General features: G+C 39.7%; 1 protein-coding gene across 1 annotated transcript in view; it reads left to right on the top strand.

The window, feature by feature from the left end:
* The window catches only part of LOC121374709, a 68,517-nt gene extending 49,028 nt beyond the window's left edge, over positions 1–19,489 (top strand). Inside the window, exons 5-10 of the mRNA XM_041501815.1 lie at positions 6,176–6,309; positions 10,094–10,244; positions 11,565–11,852; positions 16,157–16,282; positions 17,066–17,133; positions 18,250–19,489. Of these exons, the coding sequence (XP_041357749.1) occupies positions 6,176–6,309; positions 10,094–10,244; positions 11,565–11,852; positions 16,157–16,282; positions 17,066–17,133; positions 18,250–19,147 (1,665 nt within the window). The 3' untranslated portion in view covers positions 19,148–19,489. The remainder of the gene's footprint in view (positions 1–6,175; positions 6,310–10,093; positions 10,245–11,564; positions 11,853–16,156; positions 16,283–17,065; positions 17,134–18,249) is intronic.
* Positions 19,490–24,485: the final 4,996 nt, after the last annotated feature.

The following is a 24,485-nucleotide window of genomic DNA, read 5'->3' as shown; positions in this document are numbered from 1 at the left end:
GTGCACTGGCTGGAGCAAGAAATAGCCCAATGGGCCCAATGACGGGGATCGATCCCAAATTTAACATAATGTTGTACAGAATTGAAAAGTGTCGTAGGATTTAACTACCTAGGTAGATCTAGTATCTGATGATTGTTGGGGTTTTTTCCCTCTCAACCAGTCTCCCACGACTGGTGTATCGACAGACATGGTATGTGCTGTTCTGTCTGTTGGATATTGCATATAAAAGAATCCTTGCTGGCTAATGAAAACAAATATAGCGGGTTTCCTCTAAGATTATATGTCATAATTATCAAATGATAATTGTGACATATAGTCTTAGAGGAAACCCGCTATATTTTCCCATTAGCAGCAAGGACACTTTTATATGCAATATCCAACAATCAATGTGCTTTAGTAATGTCGTTAAACAAAACGAACGTTAACTTCTGAAGTGTTTTACCTTTTTCGAGATATCGTTCTGATCGCTTCTCTTTTAATCTGTACTGCCTGCCGACAGCCTTCTTTGTACTTACCCGATGTCACACTTTGCAAGGATCTGAGAAAGTCCAGTATACGGCCACAACTCCCTATCTAAGCTCCTATATGCGAAGCACGGGTTACATCTATTAACATTATTCACTACTTTTATAACGAACCGCAAGGGACCATGATAGTTAGTTCGTTATAGCAGTAGTTGGTTGTACACATTTGCATAAGTTGGTTATTAATGTTTAGGGAGATAAAATGGGACTTTACCATCAGTTCGTTCTATGCAGTAATTCGTTCTAAGTATGTTCGTTATAAGTGTACTTTACTGTAGTAGCCGATGATTACTAAATCAATGTGCTCTAGTGGTGTCGTTAAACAGAAAAAACAAACATTGTATACAACCACGTATAAAAAGGGGTTTTAATCCATTTTGGAAGTTAACCACTGTGAATGTCACCTTTGATATCAGACAAACAATGTATGTGGTTACCTCCATCTTCCCCGATTTTGGACATAACGAATACTGGTAAAAACATTTTCAGTTTATGTTAATTTACTTAGGGGACGCCAGACCATACGAGTGCCGCGTACGACAACAGCAGATTGCACAGAAAACGATGAAATCGTAATATTGCCTTGTCACAATCGGCTATTTTCTTGACCATTCTCGTATGATACACTCGTATGGTGTGACGTTGCCTTTAGAGGATAAAGTACAGAAAGATCGTCTTTGATGGCTGCCGCGGGATATTTTCCGCAGTGTGATTATTTGGGCACCACTGGTGGGAGGGAGGTTGTGGGGGAACAAAGAAAGATTAGTAGGTTGTAATTCCATGTATTGACTACTGAAACTATAAGGGTTAAATTATTTTTCTTCTCTATTAGTGTTAGCATTGGACGCAATCCCGGCAATAAACAGATACTTAACAATGCCACGCATCTCTGTGCGCACATGGAATACTTGCATTGTGTTTGATGAACCACGGTGATTATTGATCAACATTTATTACATATGATTTTACGCGACAAAACAGTGTAAGAGTAAAATAAAGTGCACGGAGCATGTAATGTTTTTTTTCTCTTCTCATATATCGCTTAGCGGTTTCTATTCCGAGCACAGGATTAATTACTTCCACATGGGCAATACATAATAGACGTCTCTAATGCTTTCTTTGACGGCATATTGCAACGGTAATAATCTGAAAACAGTATTGCTGGACCCAGTGATGAAGCGTTGATGAAAACAACATCTTAGGTAAATTACTATGGAAAACAGAATAAGCTAGATAATGTATGAACATGAACCAACACAGATTATTTCGAAATTGTTTTGCAACCAGAACAACATCAGACCAGGGCCGTTTCTAGCGGGGAGGGCAGGGGTGGCATTTGTCTCTCCCACTGGAAAATATAATTAAAAAACAAAACAAAAAACTATGTTTAACTTTAAAATGCCCTTGTCTTACTGGACAAGACCCAATATTACTGTGCTATGAGTATTGTAGTGCCTCCGCCCCTTGTGTATGGCCCTGAGCATTATAATGCTATAATTGTTAAAGACCAGTATCATGCTATTACTCTGTTAAAATGTTCACCCTCCTTGTTATTCACTAATTTAACTATGTCACTGAAATCAATTCGGACGGAAACGGGATAAATAAGAATGGTATTAAGATTTATTTTTATTTTTCTAGCTATTGGCAATTTAACGGTACTGTTGTTTGCTGGGTGTCGGCCATGTTGGAGACAAAGGCTGCGAACAATGTCAAGCCCGCTGTGAACTGACGTCATGTCAACGTGGTTATCTTATAACGGGTTTTAAGCACATGTTCCGTTGACGCGTTTTGTCTCGTTAGCAGGTTGATTGGAGCAGTGTTGGTTCGAACAAGCAACATCCTGTCACGGTCCTCTTGGAACATTGACAGCCCTGCTATACAGACAAAGTAGCCATCAAAGAAAAGAAAGGCATTTTTTTATTAGGCCAGTATTTTTTTATTATTCGGTTTACGAACCCGCCGACGTAAATTTTGCTTTAAAAAATTTTAAAGTCGTATTTTTCACTTTTATTTTTAATTTTTTTGCCGCCGATTTCCACAAATAGCTCTAAAGAAAAAAACAGTTACCATTCTAGTCTACTGTGGCGCATTTCGTAAGGTAACAGTGAGAAATAACACTTATTTCGTCAATAAATATACCGTTGTAGATACGAATTGTTAATTCGTCTTCGGTCGCTGTCTTTCGGTCCGATTCGCTATTTCGCTCCGATTTCTATGCACCGCGCGGTTGCGCACAGAGACCTCACTTCCGGAATGGAAGCGTGACAAGATGGAATCGACGCCACAAAGAATCCACATCTATCAAAGTAGCCATATTAAAAAAAAAATTCACACCTACTGATACACCGTAAACAGCTTCCCCCCCCCCCCCCTCCTCCTCCTCCTCCACAAAAGTTCTTGTTCGTAAACCTAAAAATTTAAATATCCTGGTCTTAACAACACACTCGACGTTTTTATTTACGGTTATATGGCATCGAACATTATGGTTAAGGACCACAAAATTAATGAGAGGACAAACCGGCAATCGCCAAATTGACTGGCAGCAAGGGATCATTCGTGTGCATCACCCTACAAACAAGGATAACTCCCTGTAATGGACAGAACCCTCTGGCGAAGTCAGATGTTGTGCCCACGACAGGTGTGCTTGAACAATTCTTTGATGGAAACATGCCAAAAATTACCCACACCCACAACAAGGATAGCACGGTTTTTGTTGCGCCACTTGTGGAATACTGGCTGGAACGAGAAATAGCCCAATGGCCCCACCCTAGATCCCAGTGGTGAGGGGGCAGGACGTAGCCCAGTGGTAAAGCGCTCGCTCGATGCGCGGTCGGTATGGGATCGATCCCCGTCGGTGGGTCCATTGGGTTATTTCTCGTTCCAGCCAGTGTACCACGACTGGTACAGTGAAACCCCTCTAAACCGGACATTCTTGGGACCAAGACAAATGTCCGGTTTAAAGAGGGGTCCGGTTTAGACAGGTTACGTTCAGTCCTGGGGGTTTTTTTTTTAAGTGACTATAAAACGTCCTGTTTTGAGGAAATTCCGGTTTACAGAGGGTCCGGTTTTGAGAGGTTTCACTGTATATCAAAGGCCGTGGTATGTACTGCCTTGTCTGTGGGATGGTGCATATAAAAGATCTCTTGCTGCTTATCGAAAAAAGTGGTGACAGCCGGTTTCCTTTCTCATTATCTGTATGGTCCTTAACCATATGTTTGACGCCATATAACCGTAAATAAAATGTGTTGAGTGCGTCGTTAAATAAAACATTTCTTTCTTTCCCAACTGGTGTAACAAAGATATACTAGATCGATCGCGCATTAGGCGAGCGCTTTACTAATACTGGTCTGGGTCCTGTCCACCACAAGCAGCAATCAGTACATTCGATTTGTCCATATGGTATTGGTCGTAATCGTTTGACGAATACTCGTAGTTTAAAACGATTACTTCATCCCAGTGTCAGCACTGCCTGTGTACCTTTAAAACCAATCGTATTGCGTTATTTGAAGAAGAAAAAAAATGTCGGTCCTTGACCCAAGTTTCCGAGGCACGTGTCTTTTTTGTGTCACATAAAATTAATTTTAAGCTACTACAAATACCAGGACGAAAAGAAACACGTTGAATTAGCCATCATAGATACATCAAGCAAAAATATGTAAGTAATGTGTAAGTTAATAGAAAAAAAGAGCTTTAGTAGGAGTTAATATGGTTTCTTCCGCATTTAAAAAAATATTATTATTATTATTATTATTTGGGGGTTTTGGGGGGTGGGGTTCGGTGTTTTTTTTTTGGGGGGCGATGTTTTTTTTGGGGGGGGTTTAAGTTTCTAACAGAAATGTATTCTATAATACATTTTAAATCGAAGAAGTCAATGTGGATGTTTTTGGGAGAGGTACCTTTTCTAAGCTTTTAAGGCCTAATAAAAACAGTTTGTGTTTCCGGAAACCCGACCCTGGCTTGAAAAAAAAAAGACCGATCTTAATTTATTGTTCAAGGGTTGTTGTTTTGGTTCTTTCTTTCTTTGTTTCTTATCAGAAGGTAAAAAGAGTGCATTCATGTACATAATATTTTATCTGGACTTGGGGAAAGTGGTAATTGTTTTCGGCAATGTTCCGAAAGCACCTGTTTTTAAGCCTCAGCTGTATGTGAGATAATGGGATTATGTAATCATCGAACCATTACCTTGATTCACTGATATTAATTAATTCAAACACCTAGTAGTTTTGATTCACGGGTACACCCATAAGTCCGTATTTCTGTTTATGGTATTGTGTTAATCATTCCATGGTTACATTTAAGCTCTCTCTCACACACACACACACACACTCTCTCTCTCTCTCTCTCTCTCTCTCTCTCTCTCTCTCTCTCTCTCTCTCTCTCTCTCTCTCTCTCTCTCTCTCTCTCTCTCTCTCTGTTCCGTGAAACATTTTGTTTTGACAATATTCCAAGACATTGTTTAATCAGCGGTTGTCAGGTCGTTAACTTGTAACACGTGGTTTGGATTAGTGATGTTATGTTTATCGATCATAATTTAAACATAGTATCAATTGGACCTTTAACAATTTTCTTATGGATTTTGAAGTACATGTCAGGGGTGTGGTGTTTCTACGTGATTGTGGAATATGTATTCACTAATCCTTAATGTAATAAATTTGAATTTACAAAGTGTTGGTCCTATCTCTCTCTCTCTCTCTCTCTCTCTCTCTCTCTCTCTCTCTCTCTCTCTCTCTCTCTCTCTCTCTCTCTCTGTGCGCGTGTGTGTGTGTGTGTATGTGGTGTGTACACGTGTATTATTTCAACACTTGGATCAGAGAGAGAGACAGAGAGAGAGAGACAGAGAGAGAGACAGGATATCCGCTGTCGCCACATATGCTGCTCCCACCAATAAAGCAGCAAGGAACTTCCCCCATAGACACAATAACACACCACGACCTTTGAGGCACCATTCGTGGAGCACTTGTTGGGACGAGGGGGAAATCGAACCGATAGAGGGCGATCGATCCTGAGATCCGTTGCACCTGAGGCGAGCGAGTTATATCACTCGGTTAAATCCCGCCACTTCAATACGAACATAAAGTATTATCGTTATTATATTCATCAGCCTTCGCACATTCGGGACACAGAGGTCTTAAAATGTTACCATCATTTGCAATACATCGGGTGAAGCATGATAATGCTATGCCAAAACCTCTTTGTTAGATATTGAGGTGTTATTACCCATATGGGCAGAGAGAGGTGGGGAAAAAACCCACAAAACATTTCTTCCTCTAGATACGTTTTGATGTCATAAACAGTGCTTCACTGTAGGCGACTAATCGTGTGTAAGAATGTTTCCATGGTGGACGTCATGTCAACAACTAACTTACGTCATCAGCGATACGTACGTCACAGCTATGACGCAACGCTGTCTCTTGTTTTCAACTTGTAAACTTATTTTCAACAACAATATCGTTCGAAAATCTTTCTTAAAATTATAAATACTAAAAATGGGTAATAAATAGAATACCCAACTCGTTACTCGGCAATACCGTTTATTTTGCACTCGTGCAAGATAAACGGTATTGCCTCGTAGCTCGTTGAGTATTTTCTAATTCTGCTCATGCTATGGAATAAGCCCTTTATCTCACGACAACGTGTTTATTTTACAGCTGCTGTTCAAGAAAGTGTCCCTAATCAAGTCCAGCGCAGTGGAATCATTCCTGTCAAAGATCAACCCTGATTTATCAAACCACGTGAGATCACATTATACACATTCAACCGTAGAGGCCATACTAAAATTGAGGTAAGCATCTCGACTAGAATTCCTGATGGAATGTCAAATATTGAAGACAATATATCAAATATATGTCATGAGCTTTCACTGAATGTTTGAATGGGACGGAGGAAGCAATACATCAAATATATGTCATGAAGTATATTTATTTGGAGTGGGCGGGGGACAAGCATCAAATATGTCATGAAGTTTTCTTGTACATGTGTATTCAATTGAGGAGGAGGGATTTTGTGTGTGTGTTTTGTTTTCATACGTGAGTTTTGTGTTGCTGAATTGTATGTGGAATGACAAAAAAATGTGGCTTTTATACATGGAATTCAGATGAAATTTAATTATAAAGGTTTTACGGTTTATTGTGTGTCTTTTTATCTCTTTTATTAACATTTTACAATATTCGAATGTCTTTAATTTTATTCCAAGACCATCATAGTCATTATCCTTTTTCTACCCCACTCTGCCATTGTTGTTTTATTTTATTACTAAAATGGATCATCCGTAAAAACGAAATTAAAGAAAAAAAGTCAACCCCCCTCCCCTCTCGTTTCTATTTAGTTATAGGGGAAAAAAACATCTGTCTTGAAACTGGTTCAAGTTAAGCACTGATAAACAACTCATATCCATGGTCTAAACCGATCTGTTTACAAAGCAATACTTCTGCAACTACATCTATATTAACAGCTTTTAACAAGACCCATTATGCTACAATAAAAGTTATCAATGCTTGTCACAACATTGCCTAAGAGCGTTCTCGAGTGTTTTCCTAGATGCGTATCCAGACGTTTATAGGAAAATCGATCGTATTTGCAATTCATGTTAACAGTTATCAAACAGTACTCGTCCCAACTCGCGGCGATTAGCTTGTTGTCAGCAGTAGATCCACTAGACTCTGCCCGTCCCAGACATTCTAATAGAGTGTCAATCCGACATACCATCCACATGATTAATATTGCCACGTGGTGAAAAGGTCTTGAGACGGTACCAGTGCATGAGACGGTTACGTCTTTTAATATCAAGAAGAAAATCTAGCTGGTGGATATCTTGTATGCAATGATGTTTAAAGTTTATGAGTATTTTAAATGTCTCTATGAAATATTGTATGGTATTTTACGGCCTTACAGATCCTGATGTTCAGATTAATCGAGTTTGCTCCTTGAACTCCTTGGCCAATTAATCGAGTTTGCTCCTTGAACTCCTTGGCCAATTAATCGAGTGCATGTTTTACGATCAAGTACACTGACAATGCATAAGGAAATGAAATATGATTGGAGATTTTTTTTTTATTATTATTATTTTATCGAACAAAAGTTGGTTTTAAGTTAAAGGAGACTGGTAGTTAAAAATTTTAATAATCCAAATTTTCATGTCGTAAAATTTATTCCTTCCTAAAACAAATCAACTATGTGTAATGTTTTGTTTAGTGTTTTACATGTTGGTGTGTAATATATGTTAACTATGCCAATACAGATAAACAAATAAAGATTTTGTTTAATTGTATGTAGGTAGGCCTACCAATCTATGGTGGAAAATATAATAAATAAATAAATCTCGATTACAATAAACAATTTTACAGAGAAAAAAAAACATTCATTCAACTTTTTTTTCTTCTTTTTGTTTGGCCAAACAAGGAAGGAAAGAAATATTTTATTTAACGACGTACTCAACACATTTTATTTACGGTTATATGGCATCAGACATATGGTTAAGGACCGCACAGATATTGAGAGAGGAAACCCACTGGGTTACTCTTTTCGATTAGCAGCAAGGGATCTTTTATATGCTCTATCCCACAGACAAGATAGTATACACCACGGCCTTTGTTACACCAGTTGTGGAGCCCTGGCTGGAACGAGAAATAGCCCAATGGGCCCATCGACAGGAATCGATCCTAGATTGATCGCGCATCAGGCGAGCGCTGTACCACTGAGCTACGTCCCGTCCCCTTTGCCAAACAATTGCACATGTGTAATTAGTCTGATAACCCCCAGAAATCCCTAAAGAACTAACAGACACTGTTTGACTGAACCCAGTGAACGTGCCTCTGTGTGTGGTCTCAGTGTCAGCTTCATTATAACCGAGTAAACCCGCCTGTCAGACGGACACTGTGTTAGCTGGACACAAATCACACCAACACCGGCGCTGTAGATACTTATCCGTTCTATTAATTTCCGCTTTCATCAGTTTGATCAGAATTGGCCTTTGGAGGACACGGGCTTCCACGTGAAAAGGCGATGATTCGTCTGCCGATTTTGACCTTTTATTCTGTGTTTAATTTACCCACAGAGAAGCCCGGAGAATTAGGGATAAAGAAAATTGAGTTTGTCTGAGATTTCTGAATACCAAAAGTGTTTTTCATTTCAAACTTCAGTCCGCCACTGCCATTATTGTGGCCTGTTGAACGAGTGGAACTGACAAACACGTTAATCTCTTTATGCGGTGTTTCATCAGATTGTTGTAACTGTTACGCTGCGACTTTGTGTACACTGGTTTCACCGCTGGCGGTCGAGGAGTTATATCAGTAGTCGTATATTTGCAGCCACAACTTCACCATCGACTGACACAATCGTATCATCAGTGAGTGGACGTCCTGATTTAGCAGATCTAATATACTGTGGTGCTGGATGCGATTTTACAGTCATACTTACTCAAACAGACACCTCTATTTTCCAGTTGTCTTGTCGGTACACTCACTAAGACATTTAGCATAGTACAAAGCGAATGTTAAACACCAAATAAACGACAGCGGTGGCCATATTTAATGCGTTGATTCAAAGTTAGGTGAACGTCGAACCATGTTAGATGTTATTTGCAATTTGGTATACTGCTACAATTACTATAGAAATATGCTGATGATACACGCCCACCAGTCGAGGGAGGGAGAGAGAGGGTTGGAAGAGACACACACACACTAACACCACACACAGACGAGAGAGAGAGAGAGAGAGAGAGCGAGAGAGGAGAGAGAGAGACGGAGAGGGAGGTGGGAGATGAGACAGGCTAGGAGAGAATAGAGAGAGAGAAGAGACCGGATGCAGACAGGCAGACAACAGAGAGAAGGGAGAGAACCGAGAGAGAGAGAGAGAGAGAGAGGAGAGAGAGAGAGAGGAGAAGATGAGAGGTGGGGATGCAGAGAAACCGAGACAGACCGAACAGACAGAGAGAGAGAGAGAGCCGAGAGAGGAGAGAGAGAGAGAGAGGAGAGAGAGAGAGAGAGAGGTTTTATTTGACCACACATTCACACATTTTAATTGCGTTTCAATACAGTCGAACATATTGTTAATGATCACACAGATAAGGGAAGAAACCCGCTACCGCCATTCCACGTGCACCTCTTTTCGATTAGTAGCAAAGGATCTTTTATATGTATCATCATTTAGATAGGATAATTACATACCACGGCCTTTGTTACATCAGTTGCGGAACATTGGCTGGAACAAGAACTTGTCCATGGGATCGATCCTAGACCGAATGTAATTTGCCAGTTTGCTAAGTTGGGTTAAATGTCTGTCTGTGTAGTCAGTTGGTGTGGCATTCACCCACTGAGATTTCCAGTGTGTGTTAACGTAACTTTGCATGGGCCTGTGTTTCAAAGAGGGACAGGAGACTGTTGTCGTCCATATTAAAAATAATGTTTAAAATATTCTGAGTTTAAAAATGCCCCTTTTGTCCAGTTTGAGAACACTCTGCTTCTGTGCTCCGATGTTCTGTTACTACCCAACCAACTATGCTCCCTCCCCCCCCCCCCCCCGGTTATTTTAGGCTAGAAACGACCTTGACCCCATGCGATTACTTTCAGAGCACGTGAGATCGACGTGTACCTGGACGACAGTCCTCTGTTGGAGTACGCCGTGTCCAGACTCGACCAGTCGTGCAGTGTCCGCTTTGTTGGGAAGGGTTTCGGAACTGACGGGTACGCATTTGGACTCCAGAGATTCTCATGGCTTCAGGTGACCATTCATTTCTTACACAGTACAGCCAAGCCCCGACCTTTCAAAAAAGTCGATAAAGACAGTACACGCTACTGTCGATAACAGTCACTTTTCGGACCCTTGTTTTGGCTTCGTACACAATAAATAAAACATATTCTGAATAATTCAACAGCAATGTTTTGATATGATATATTTGACAAAAGGTACTTTTTATTTCTTTCATCTTTTAAAGGTTAAAATTAATATTTTGTCCAGAATTATGAACTATAAAAAAAAAATACCGACCTATAAACAGCGTTGTCTGCTGGTTATAGAAATTTGATAGGGGTCAAGGTTAATAGACGTTTACGTTTTAAAAATGCTGGAAAAATTCAACTGCAAAATTGCTATTGATTTTTTTTTTAACATTACTAAAGCAACTGAATGTGTTTGAAGAAAATCTTGTGATTAAAAAATTGTACCTTTTACGAAATATGGATTTCAAGTGAAATTACGGCAAGATATGTTATATGTATTGTGTACGAAGCCAAAACAAGGGTACGAAAATTGACTGTCGTCGACCTTCAGTACACAGCAATGCAAAATAAATGTTTCACCTTCTGGGGGGGGGGGGGGGGGGGAAAAAAAAAACAAAAAACAACAAATCAAACAACCTACATATACATGCAACCGGAAAATTCCCAACAACCCAAAAATATCCATCATAATCCAAACAAATTTTAAAAACCCTCCCCGCACTTTTTGTTTTTGTATGAAATAAGTATGAATATAGATTTGACATTTTTAGTTGTGTACTTGAATGCCAGTGAGTAAAGCTTTCTACAAATTACATGTATATACTTCTATGGATTGCTTTAACGTGAAATTTCACTAAAACAATTACTCCTTCATTTGAAATGCAAAAATTGTATGCACTACACCAATTTCTTCCTCACATAGTATGAATTTTTAATTTAAAATCCACTCGCCTTGAGATCAGTGATTTTAAACAATTTACTAGCCACAATTAAAAATTCACTAGGCCTGCTTTTCTTTAAGTTACTACACTTTTACTAAATAATAGTAATAATCAGATATGTTATATAGAGATGGAGATAAAGCTTAAAAACACAAACATTGGAGGGGGTTGGCATGGGGGCAGGATATTCATATTTACAAAATAGACTTAACTGCAACATTTGACTATCTCGTTTTCACTAGCCATTGGGCTTGGCAATAGTAGCTACTTACTAGCCCAAAACTGAATATCACTAGCCATGGGAGTGGGGCTATCATAATCTACAAGCACTGCATACGATAAACCTCTCTCCTGACAATCAATCTTGCATCATATCACAGGTTCCATTGTCGAACCGAATCCTCCAGTATTCGGAATCCGGCGTGTTGTCGGACCTGACGAGGACCTACCTGACCAGACCGCACTGTGACGGCATCTTGGCGAACAGCGCCGTGCAGTACGGGATGGAACACACCGGAGGACTTTTTATAATCCTCTCCACGTCCGTCATCCTGTCCATGCTGCTCATCTTCGGCGAGCACGCGGCCTACAGGTACTTCGTGCCGTGGATCAGACGCAAACCGAGTACCAGCTGGTGGAAGAGCGAAAACCTCGCCTTTCTTAGCCAGGTTTGTTAACGTCTTCAATAAAAAATGTAGCTTAAATTTTGCCTTCATTGTATTTCTAGGACAGAATTATCGCTTTTGCTAGCAATGTTTGTTAATAGAATTAATGTGGGTTTTTTCTGTTGTTGGGGGTTTTCTTGGTTGTTTTTATAGTTGTTGTTGCTTGTTGTTGGGGGTTTTCTTGGTTGTTTTTATAGTTGTTGTTGCTTGTTGTTGGGGGTTTTCTTGGTTGTTTTTATTGTTGTTGTTGCTTGTTGTTGGGGGGTTTTGTAGTTGTTTTTTGTTTTGTTTTTCTTTTTGCTTTTGTTTTTGCTGTTTGAAAGTTGGGTTTTTTTCTGTTCTGGTTTTGTTTTTGTTTGTTGGATTTTTTTTAGGGGAAGTGTTTTTGGGGTTAATGTTGTTGTAGTTGTTGTACCGGTAATTGTTGTTGTTTTGTTTTGTGTGGTATTGTTTTGTTTTTTATTTTTTACAAATAGTGATTTAAAGTGTAACCTTCATTACGTCACCAATATGGTGGAATTTCTAGAATATCTGAGACTTTGACTCAATAATACTTAATTTTTATGCTTATGAACCACTAAGGCCGAAGCTCTCTCTCTCTCTCTCTCTCTCTCTCTCTCTCTCTCTCTCTCTCTCTCTCTCTCTCTCTCTCTCTCTCTCTCTCTCTCTCTCTCTCTCCCTGTTGTGCCCAAATTAGTGAGATCTAAAGCCCTGGAACATTACAATTTTACTTTTTGTATTGGCCAGGGGACTAATTGACAAATCTCTCTTACGCATAGTCCTTGCAAGTCTTTTGGACTGGTACTGCCTGCAACATTACAGAGTTGCGAGAGTCTAGTGAATTAGGCCCCTTGTTCACTAAATAACGTTCAGAAGTTAACAATTTAACGCCAGACAGAGAACAGACGTGATTTAGTGAAGTGCCGCAGCTCATATTCCATCAATTACGTTTAAATACGATCAGCTGCGATTCTTTCGTTGATTTCCGATTGCATGGCGGTGTGGCGATGGCACTTCAATTACCAACATGATGGATATCTGGACGCTGGTGTTGATATCTTTAGACGCTATCGCCATCGCTGGGGATAAATTCTGCATCGTACTGGTCACCACGTAGGTTCAATGACGTGGGTTGTTGGTGATACTGGTCACCAAGATAGTGTCAGTGGAACGTGCTCTGAATAATAGGGGTCAACACGTAGGGTCAACAGTGCGCGTGGTCTACAACAGAACTTGAGCTTATAAAACTTATAAAAGGCCAGGCCTGGTGCTTGTAAAACTTTTAGTCTAGAGTCGAGACTCTAACAGAGTAAGTAAACTGATACCAATAATATGCATGTCAAACGGTTAGCATCAAGATACTGTGTTGAGCTTCCAATAACATTAGGACACACAAAACAAAAACAAATAGTATATACTTACTTACTTATGCTTGTCGTCCCTTCTGGGGCATAGGCCATTGACTACAGTTTTCCAGAGTTGTCTGTCCTGGGCTCTGGTTTCAACCTGCCTCCAGGTGTCTTCTTGGTGTCCACCTGGAGGTCCCTTCGCCATGTGTTCTTCGGGTGGTCTCTTTTTCTTCTGCCTTGTGGGTTCCATGTCAGAGCCTGCCTGGTGATATTCGATGCTGGTTTCCGGAGCGCATGACCACAATAGTGTATATGAAATATATATGTTATGTATCATGGGTCACATGGTCTCAGAGTACGAATAATATTTGTCTGTATGTCTGTTCCAACAAAAACATACCCAAAAATACACACAAAAATGAATATGCTAAACAAATGTATATGTTTCAACAGAATGTGTACCATTAAATGTTGCTGACGGTTGTGTGAATTTGTGTTAATCCAAATGGTGTGGTCTCGATGATGTAGTGGTTAAGCCATCGGACTCGAAGCTGGTAGGTCCAGGGTCCCTGTTCTACCTTAGGCAAAGGGAGATTTTTCATTCCAGTACTGGCTTCAGCCTACAGTTTGTATATGTAAGGCCACATACGCCGAGCTTTACCGACTTGACGGGTACTATTATATTATTGTTGTGTCTCCCTGGTGTATAACCTCGACGGGGGATGATTATCCAGAGGGATTGGGCTTGGGTGATACCAGGATAGTTTAAAAGACAAAAAGCGCGGTACACGGCCATGTCAAGTTGTCCCGTGCATAAAGAGTAATACTGTGGTTTCACCATTTATCTGATTATCATCATCCGTATTAAATTTGTGATGTCATAACAACATTTTTTGTGTCTCTATGTTACATGTCTGTGGCGTCTTTAAACACACAAAAGGCAAATAATTTGATTACGGAACGCGTTTAGATGTGAAAGCGCAAAATGGAGGTACAGACTTCCGATTAGATAACCAACATAACAATGCTTATACGCTGACATCTATAACATAATAACCACAAGAAGGAAATTTAATTAAGAACACTGATTTTCAAGACTTATTTTAACTTGGTTTCCCGTGGTTCGGCTTCAGTCACAAAAGCCAAATGGTCGATTAGCATGCTTGGCTGTATCTTCCCTCAAGATTCTCTTGAAGCGGGCAATCGACAGATTTGATCGACTAATTCAAAGCCAGTCCGAGACCAGTGCATTACCTCCGTTGTTCAATTTACCTGATTTAAAATGGGGTCAATCCGTCCAGATCTCTGGAATGCCACAGTTTGAATGACGGATACAGACGGGTTCTCCCAAAATAACTCTTCAACGATGTCGAGTGTTTTAGGTGAGTAAGTTCGTCCTGTGCATAAGCGTAAGACACAGGGGGCACCCCTCCCCTCCCCCCTCCCCCCCCCCCTTTACGAAAATAGGATCCCGTACGCCTATGGTTCTTTGAGTAGAAGGAATCGTCCATGGAACCTTTTTTAACTGGCTAATAAATACATTAGTTTATCCCACTCTACTTTCGTTGTATGTCGATATAAATCCACGCATTTGGTGGAAAAACGTGCTATTGAAATCCAGACGTTTTTAATCCTATAGAGGGATACAAGCTTTTGTTTATGAAACTATTTCTATTTTCTATTTTCTTTAAACAATTACGCAGCTACCAGTTCCGTTTTATTTGTATGTTTTAAAATTAATTTATATGCTTACATTTACTTTAAATAAGTTGCTGAATACTGCAATACTTGAGGCTCAAATTTATCAATTTTTTATAATTTCGCTCAATCAGTTTTACTCACAGATTTTACAAAATCCCTGAAATGTTTATGAAATTCGAAATCCCCGAAAAAACTAAAAGGTTGGGGATAATTATTGTAGTATGTCGTGTGCGTCTGCCAGTGGCGGATCCAGTGTGAAATCGAGGAGGGGTTTCAACGATGTTGACAAGCTGGTGGATGAGAAAAGTAGGGTGGGTAGTAACTTTGAATTGTTTTATTGACACAACAGGCAGAGGCTAATGCGAGATTTTTCTAGGGACGGTGTAACGCTTAAAACTGTCACCTAGAGTATTCATTTATGGGAGGTACCTACAGTATTCAAAAGAGCACTATCGTGTATCATCTATATGGTAATCTTCCACAAAAACATCAAGCTACCCATTTAAATGTTACCCACTGAAAACCAGTTATAGTCATCTGCTAAACACTGGACTTTTCGGATATTTTAAAATTTCCCCGCATCAGGCCCGTGTTTATAAAACTTCAGTCTAGACTAAAGACCATAATAGACAAATCGTATGTGTGTGACATCATTATATATTTGAGTCTATACTCTAACGCCATGGCAACGCCATACAAACCGTATGTGTGTGACATCATTATATATTTGAGTCTAGACTCTAACGCCATGGCAACGCCATACAAATCGTATGTGTGTGACATCATTATATATATGAGTCTAGAATCTAACGCCATGGCAACGCCATACAAATCGTATGTGTGTGACATCATTATATATTTGAGACTAGACTAACGTTTTATAAGCGCCGGCCCTGATTCTCATGTTTACTGCATTATGGTATGTCGATGTCTCGAATTTGATGCATCGGTCTTTTCTACATCGAGATAACGATGTTTGGTTGTGTTATTTTAAAACTCCATGTGAACAATACTTTGTTATCGGTTAACACCACTTGTGTGACTACACAAAAACTGCCTTCTCCAGCCCCTCCCATATCAGTTCATGAACAGTCCTGACACAAGTCAGGCTACAGTACTATGGCATGTAGTTGATATACCTTATGATTAGGCCTACTCTGTCTTGTAGTAAGGAGCACATTGAGCATTCTGTTTGCCATTTTCACACACACACACACACACATATTTATTTTACTGTTGTTGTTTTTTTTTCTCTAGCGTCTGTACCGCGTGGTCCGGAGCGAGCGGCTCTACTCTCAAAAGGAGACGGCCCAGGAGATGATGAAGATCGTCAAGGAGAGAGACTTCACCCGGCTCATTCAGAAGCAAGAGCTCCAGAAAAGAGTGAGATTGCACTAAATACAGTTAACTTCATTATCTCGTCCTCTGTTTTCTGTATCTTTCGTACTGGGGTGTCGTCAAACATCTATTCTATTCTATTCTATTCTATTCTATTCCATTCCATTCCATTCCATTCTATTTATGTTCTATTTATGTTATGTTCTATTTATGTTCTGTTCTTTTTCTGTTCTTTTTCTATTCTATTCTATTCTATTCCATTCCATTCTATTCCATTTTATTTTAGTTATGTTCTATTTATGTTATGTTTCTATTTAAGTTCTGTTCTTTTTGTTTGTTTTGTTTAACGACACCACTAGAGTACATTGATTAATAAATCATCGGCTATTGGATGTCATTTTGACGGGATCTTTTATATGCACCACCCTATAAATAGGATAGCACATACCACGGCCTTTGATATGCCAGTCGTAGTACATTTGCTGGAACGAGAAATAGCCAAATAGCCCTACCGACGGGGATCGATCCTAGACCGACCGCGCACCAGGTGTGCGTTTTACCACTGGGCTAACGTCCCGCCCCGTTGTATGAGAAAGTGTATATAAAAATCCCTTACTGGTTTTGGGGGTAGGGGTAGCGTATATAGCAACAGCAGGCATCCCCGTCTTTCTCTGTCTGTCTGTCTTTTTTTTTCTCTCTCTCTCTCTCTCTCTCTCTCTCTCTCTCTCTCTCTCTCTCTCTCTCTCTCTCTCTCTCACACACACACACACATATATTATATCTGTATTTATTATTATTATTATTATTATTATTATATTTAATCTGTAGAAAATTCCAAAGAAAAAAGAAAAGTCGAAGGCAGAAATGTTTCAGGAACTGACTGCAAATATCGTAAGGTGAGTTTTTGAAAGGATCGTGTGTGGATGGCATTTATTAAACAGGTTTATTTCGATATGATTCATATATTCATAGTTTTATTTGTAATACTGTTAAATCGTTAATTTGTGTGCACTTGAATGTTTTGGTTTTTCGTTGTATTATTACACTTTTATAAGAGAAAAACCACTAATTTGTTTCACTCTGTCGTTCACTTAATGTCACTGACTCTAGTTCACCAGGTACATCATTTTTCTGTTTTACAAACCAGAAACACTGGATTTGCGAAAATTTATTACAAGCAAGAAATTGCAAATAGCGTGTAATTTAACGGTATATAAAGCTGTAACAGCCAATATATTTTACACAGTTTCATAACTAGTGTCAGCTGGCCTTTAAAGTATACTCAATACTTTTTGTTTGGCATTTAACGTGTAATGCATACTTTTATACTTTTCGGTTGATATTTAACCTGTACTCCATACTATTCTGTTGGTCTTTAAAGTATCTGCATAGTTATTGGTTGATATATAACGTGTACTCAATATTTGGTTGTTTCTTAAAGTATACTTTTCAGTTGGTCTTCGGTGTGTATTACATACTTATCATTTAGTATTTAACGTGTACTCCAGCCCATAAAGTGGAGACAGCGGGTTTCCTCCCTCAATATCCGTGTGTCCGACGCCATATAACCGTAAATAAAATTTCTTGAGTGCGTCGTTAAATAAAACATTTCCTTCAGTTCCTTTAACGTGTACTCCATAATTTTCATTTGGTTTTTAATGTGTATTCCATATTTTTAGTTGGTCCTTAACGTGTACACCATAATTTTCAGCTGGTCTTTAATAATGTATTTTCCATGCATTTCCGTTGATCTTTAATGTGTATTCCATACGTTTTCATCTGGTTTTTAATGTGTTTTCCAGACTTTTCAGTTGGCATATAACGTGTACTTCACAATTTGTTATTGGTATTTAATGTGTATTCCATACTTTTCAATTTGTATTTATTGTGTACTCAATACATTTCAGTTGACCTTTCATGGGTATCCCATACTTTTTCAATTTGTATTTATTGTGTACTTCATACATTTCAGTTGATCTTTAATGTGTCTACTATACGGTGGGTTTTTTCAGTTACCAACGACAGCTGAAGTCAGAACATTCGGAAGAGCAGCTACACGACTGCATCGTCCACCAGGAGACCAGCACCAGTCGCGTCATCATCATGGTGAACGACAACCCTGTCCAGATGGACAACACGTCTGACATCAGCAACGTGGACGGCCTCCACAACCACGCCTACCACACGGACGACTCCGCAAGACGTCGTCGGGACAACAGCGATGATCGTCTGAACGAGGTCATTGTGGACGAGGTGTTCGAGAAGGACGCTGGTGGTGGTGACGACGACGGCGACGACGACGACATTGATGGCGACGGCTCGTTCCCAATTCGCCTGACAAAGGCTTACTCCACCTGGCCTAACTTGAAGCAGAAGACACTGGACACGGCTGCGTCTGATGATCCTGCTGTTGTTAACTCAAGACGCATCAGCAGCAGCAGCATCAACAGCAACAGCTCACCAAAAAACATAAACAACGACATATGGGTCATCTCCGACGGTGGTGCTAAAGACAACGAGAAAACTCGGTCCCCAGTCAAGATCCCTGCTGGTCGCGGTGCGAATGGGGATCACGACACGAACTTGCAGAAAAACATCACAGGTGGACTATCCATCGACTATCAACCGCTGGACTATTTTCAGAGAAACCTCCACCTGAAGGACAACCGAGTGAAGTCGACGCTTCGCCGACACGCCCTGTCCGGCTATCAGTCCCACGTGCCCGTGGAGTACCTGGACGAATGCACCATCGAGGCCTTGTCCAAGGAGGATCTTCTAGTCTTGTGGAAGAAATCAGAAATCGAACTGCAGACTCGACTGAACGAGACCTTAGTGAGGAATCGAAAACTGTCCATGGCCATAGATTATCTCTTAAAACTTCAGACAAATCAGGTTGGCGAGGAAGTCTGATAGGAATGGACCATAGTTGGAAAAAAACAAAACTTAATTTTGTTTCATGAGGGAAGAAGTGGAAGTGACTTTTTTGTTACTGTCGTTGTTGTGACGGAGAAGGAAGTGGTTATAATACTGATGATTCACAATTTGTCATTAATCAGCAAAAGTTGTCATACAACAATAGAAACATAACAAGAAATTACCAACGGTCGTGGTTTTGGAAGAAATGATTGTGAGGGGCGGGACGTAGCCCAGTGGTAAAGCGCTCCCTCGATGCGCGGTCGGTCTGGGATCGATCCCCGTCGTTGGGCTCATTGGGCTATTTCTCGTTCCAGCCAATACACCACGACTGGTATATCAAAGGCCGTGGTATATACTACTCTGTCTGTGGGATGGTGCATATAAAAGATCCTCTGCTGCTAATCGAAAAGAGTAGCCCATGAAGTGGCGACAGCGGGTTTCCTCTCTCAATCTGCCTGGTCCTTAACAATATGTCTGACGCCATATAACCGTAAATAAAATGTGTTAAGTGCGTCGTTAAAAAAAATGATTGAGACTGCAACCCATCGACTTCATTACCTTAGTAGTTATGATACCATAACTATTACTTGAAATTATGAAGGTTTGTGGTTTCGTAAAATAAATATGCACATGCCTGCAATTCATTGACTTCTACACCCTGGTATTTGTGACACTATAATAAAACTCCTCGACTCTCCCGACCTGGCAGCTGACACTGTAATATTTAGAAACACAAAGTGACAATTGTCAGGTTATTGTGTCACAAGTCAGTTCGAGTATGTAGGTACTAGGTGATGCGTTTTCAATGGTGAAGTGTTTTCATTTTGGAAAATACATGCCACTGGAACCTACTGAATGCACTGCCCAGTATAGTATTGTTATACTGCTGGGTTCGCGGCGTGTCATCGTTCAATACTCTAGATGATACTTTTTATTTTAACGGTAAAGTGTTTTTATTTTGGAAAACACATGACCCAGACTAGAACACTGGCCGTTATAACATTATAGTCTTATTATACTTGAGGGTACTTCGAGACTGTCATTGCGTGATACGCTAAGTGAAATATAATTTAGAAAAAAAACCTTCAAGTGCAACTTTACACGATTCATCTTTTTCCACTGGCTATGGATCTTTATGTGGTTTTAATGCAAGACACAGTGTGGCTTTCATGCAACATTCGGAGAGTGGTGGTGAATATGTGTTATACCGACACGAAGACAAACTTTAGGATGTATCATCCTGGTCGTTGGTTCGGCTGTTGAAATACATTGGAATTTCACCTATACTTCACGACACGACAAACTGGATTTACAGTTACAGCAATAATTTTTATTTAGCATGTATTAGGGAAAACGGTGTGTCGTTCATGTGTCCAATAAACAAAGACTACCACGTGACTGCAGCCAGTATGCCAACTGGCGACGGTATCGTGTGATAAATGACGATTAGTAAATTGTGTTTTCTTTTAATAGTAACACTTGCACCAGATACCAGATTTTGTATATGTGGTTTTAGGAAAGGTGCATACGATTCATGTTGAAGTTCAGTCATTATGTAATATTCTTAAAGGTGCACATCCTAGTTTCAGTCCGTAAACATGGATACTAAGCTTGGCTGCGTTACAACCTGTAACACATTTGTATAACGTTACAAGAGTGAAACAAGAGTCTGTGAAGTTAAAATGAATGAAACACTAGCCGAGAAAGTAAAGGTCAAATAGCAGAATTGGTTTGTATCATACAGCTACAGTGTCGGATCTAGAAAATAATAAGAGGGGGTGACTGAATTGGGATGGAGTGAACCGGCGGGGGCTGAGCCATGGTGAAGGCTCCGGGGACAATGCCCCCTGAAGTTTCGGCATTGTGGACATTTTAGAGCCTTATTTCACTGATTTCCGAGGATATAATGCCTAATTAATAATTCCATAAAGTTGATAAAGTTGATAAATTTGTTGCCGTTTTCCTGATTCACAACAAAATATTACATGGAAAACGATTTAATTGAGTCCTTATCGATGTAAGCCATACTCAGTTCAATTGTACACCTGACTGACAACAGGGCGATGCATATTATGTTCGCTAACGGAATGGCATTATTTGCATCTTCGTGAACAAAACTTTAATGTAATGGTATATGTTTGGAATGAACATAAAAAAAACAAATTTGCCCAGGAAGGGAGGGGTGGCTAGCCACCCTGTTCACACACACACACACACACACACACACACACACACACACACACACACACACACACACACCCCTCTGGATCCGCCAATGAGCTAGTCCTCCAAACTGGACATAAAGAAAATCTTCGTATATACTAAATTTAATGCAAACATAAATACAAAACAGATCATACGAATACCAGTATCGGACACAACTCTGGGTTAGTTTTAAAGGCCTACTACCCGGCTCGGATATACAGTTCAGATAGCTGATCAAGATTTATATGAACACACGTAAAGTGCTGCTAATCGCTAGGAGTAGCATATCGGGTCACGGCTTGTGGCAGTACACGCATAAACACATAAAACATAACTGACAACGAATTCAAACGGGTAAATATATATATATATATATATATATATATATATATATATATATATATACATGTATATGTATGTATGTAATCGCCAATAAATCAAAGTAATATTCAATAAACTTTATTTATTTGCTTTCATATTATTAAACAAACCTTTAATTTTACTCAGTTGCTTAAATTTCATTATTTTTTTTAATGGAATTACTGTTAAAAGACACTCCAGAAGAAAGGAAAATCTAATATTGGAATAATTGGTATTCCACGACTATAATGTTGTTATATACATAATTAGGACAACCGTCCAGTGTATTCGGAATCTTATCTTACTGGCCACTCTGAGGTGGGGTTTTGTTTTAATGTTTACTGCCCATAGAGGCTTATGATGGTAGTGTTAAGGATGGTGAGTCACAAATCATGACCATACAGGGGCCTAATTTATAGAGCTCTCTTAAGCTCTCGTAAGCAACACTGCATTGTCCGTGCAATACTTTTTGCATTGTACTGCCAGATCAACGAAGTGATCTTAGCGCTATGATCACCTTAAGTGCATAAGATCTCTTCGTGGAACAAGGCCCAGGTGTTTAACAAACCATACTTATTTTATCACTGGATATTTAACTTAACATAAAATAAAGTTTTAAAGCTGGAGTCTTGGCTAGATATCCTTAACATATCTAACCAAAACCCAAAAGGTAAATGCGGCTACAGCTTGCCCAGGGCCACTTCCACTAATTTCCGTCAGGATTGTTCTAGAACTGATCACGTCGGTGTGTCTGTCGTACCTTTTTATTACCCCTCTGTTCACGGTTCTCATAAATGAACGTTTACGTTGTGGGTGAAGGGGATATGTTATATCACCATCCATTAAAGGCTTTTGCAGGAGATACCGCTGACACTATAATTTGCGATATCCCCTGCAATATTCTCCTAGGAGATATCGATTCTTATAATCTTGATTGGTCGAATTTTAATCACATGACATTATTTTGTTACGTCACTGTGTATATTTCAGCGCTAAACCTATCATTAGTGACGTCACGCCAAGGTCGTTCTGCTAGTTAATGAGTCTACCGCTGCCAAATGTAGTGATATTCAACCCACATTACTGACATTGTTTACAGTTGTCGTAAATGAAAAATATGATAATGGATGATAAATAGAATACCCCCTCGTGTCTTGTGATATAATTTATCAGCACTCGTTGATAAAAGTATAAAAATCCTCGGCAAGCCTCGGAGTTCATACTTTTATCAATTCGTGCTGATAAATTATGATATCACAAGACACTCGGAGAGTATCCTCTATTTATTAACCATATTGTCAAAAATATCTAGGTATATATCAAAGTGGTACGTCCCACTAGAACGCCAAGTGGGACGTAACACTTTGACGTCACACGATGACGTCATCGATTGTCGCACTACAACCTTACAGGAACATCAACCAAACGAGTTGAGTGATACAAGTTAAAATCAATTGTGGGTAATAAATAGGATATTAAACTCGCAACCATTTCGTATCATGTTTATGTCCCTCATGAAATCATTTTCATTGTCACTCGCTAAAGCTCTTAACAACTGAAAATTATTTCACGAGGGACATATACATGATACGAAATGGTTGCGAGTTTAATATCCTATAATTACATAATACAACTCCCTAACCGCCCCCTTCCACATATGGTCAATTCTGGTTACAGCTTCTAATAGACCTGAGTAAAGCCAATGTTAGCATGGTTATAAATAACATTTGATTTGACTCATCCAAACACTGATTACATAACTAGTATGTACCAGTATGGCTACACGAGCGGAATACCTGTTCGTGTCAAAAGGTTCCAGCACATAAAATGATATATGTTCGAACGGCTGAATGGTAGTTAGATATGATTCCAATCCGACAGGATGAAGTGAAAATTTTAAATTAGGCTCACCTCATACTACTGACTGGTAAAACCACCCCGAATCATGGGGGGTCAGACTGGTAAAACCACCCCGAATCATGGGGTCAGACTGGTAAAACCAACCCGAATCATGGGGTGGAACTGGTAAAACCAACCCGAATTATTGGGGGTCAGACTGGTAAAACCACCCCGAATCATGGGGTCAGACTTGTAAAACCAATCCGAATCAATGGGGGTCAGACTGGTAAAACCAACCCGAATCATTGGGGGTCAGACTGGTAAAAACACCCCGAATCATGGGGTCAGACTGGTAAAACCAACCCGAATCATTGGGGATCAGACTGGTAAAACCAACCTGAATCATTAGGGGTCAGACTGGTAAAACCAACCCGAATCATTGGGGGTCAGACTGGTAAAACCAACCCGAATCATTGGGGGTCAAACTGGTAAAGCCAACCCGAATCATTGGGGGGGGGGGGGAAGAGTCAGACTGGTAAAACCACCCCGAATCATTGTGGGGGGAGGGGGTAGTCAGACTGGTAAAACCACCTCTAATAATGGGGATGGGGGTTAGACTGGTGTTGGTTTTCGTTATGTTGTTGTTCTTGCGTTTCGTTTTTTGGTTGTTTGTGGGGATTTGAGGGGTTTTTCTTAGTGGTTATTTTATTTTAAATTTTTTTGCGTGTTTTTATTTTATTTATTCATCTCAACTTATTTTCGTTCTTATTTTTGGCGTGGTGTTTTTTTTCATTCATTTATTTCAAATTATTTTTGTGCTTATATCCACATAAGGTTCAAGCACGCTGTTCTGGGCACACACCTCAGCTGTTCGGGCTGTCTCTTCAGGTTAGTGGTTAGTTGTTATTGAGAGAGAAGTCGGTATAGT

The sequence above is a fragment of the Gigantopelta aegis genome, chromosome 6 (genome assembly GCF_016097555.1).
Source record: "Gigantopelta aegis isolate Gae_Host chromosome 6, Gae_host_genome, whole genome shotgun sequence".
Taxonomy (NCBI): Eukaryota; Metazoa; Mollusca; class Gastropoda; order Neomphalida; family Peltospiridae; genus Gigantopelta; species Gigantopelta aegis.
This window is presented reverse-complemented; position numbering and strand designations above follow the sequence as displayed.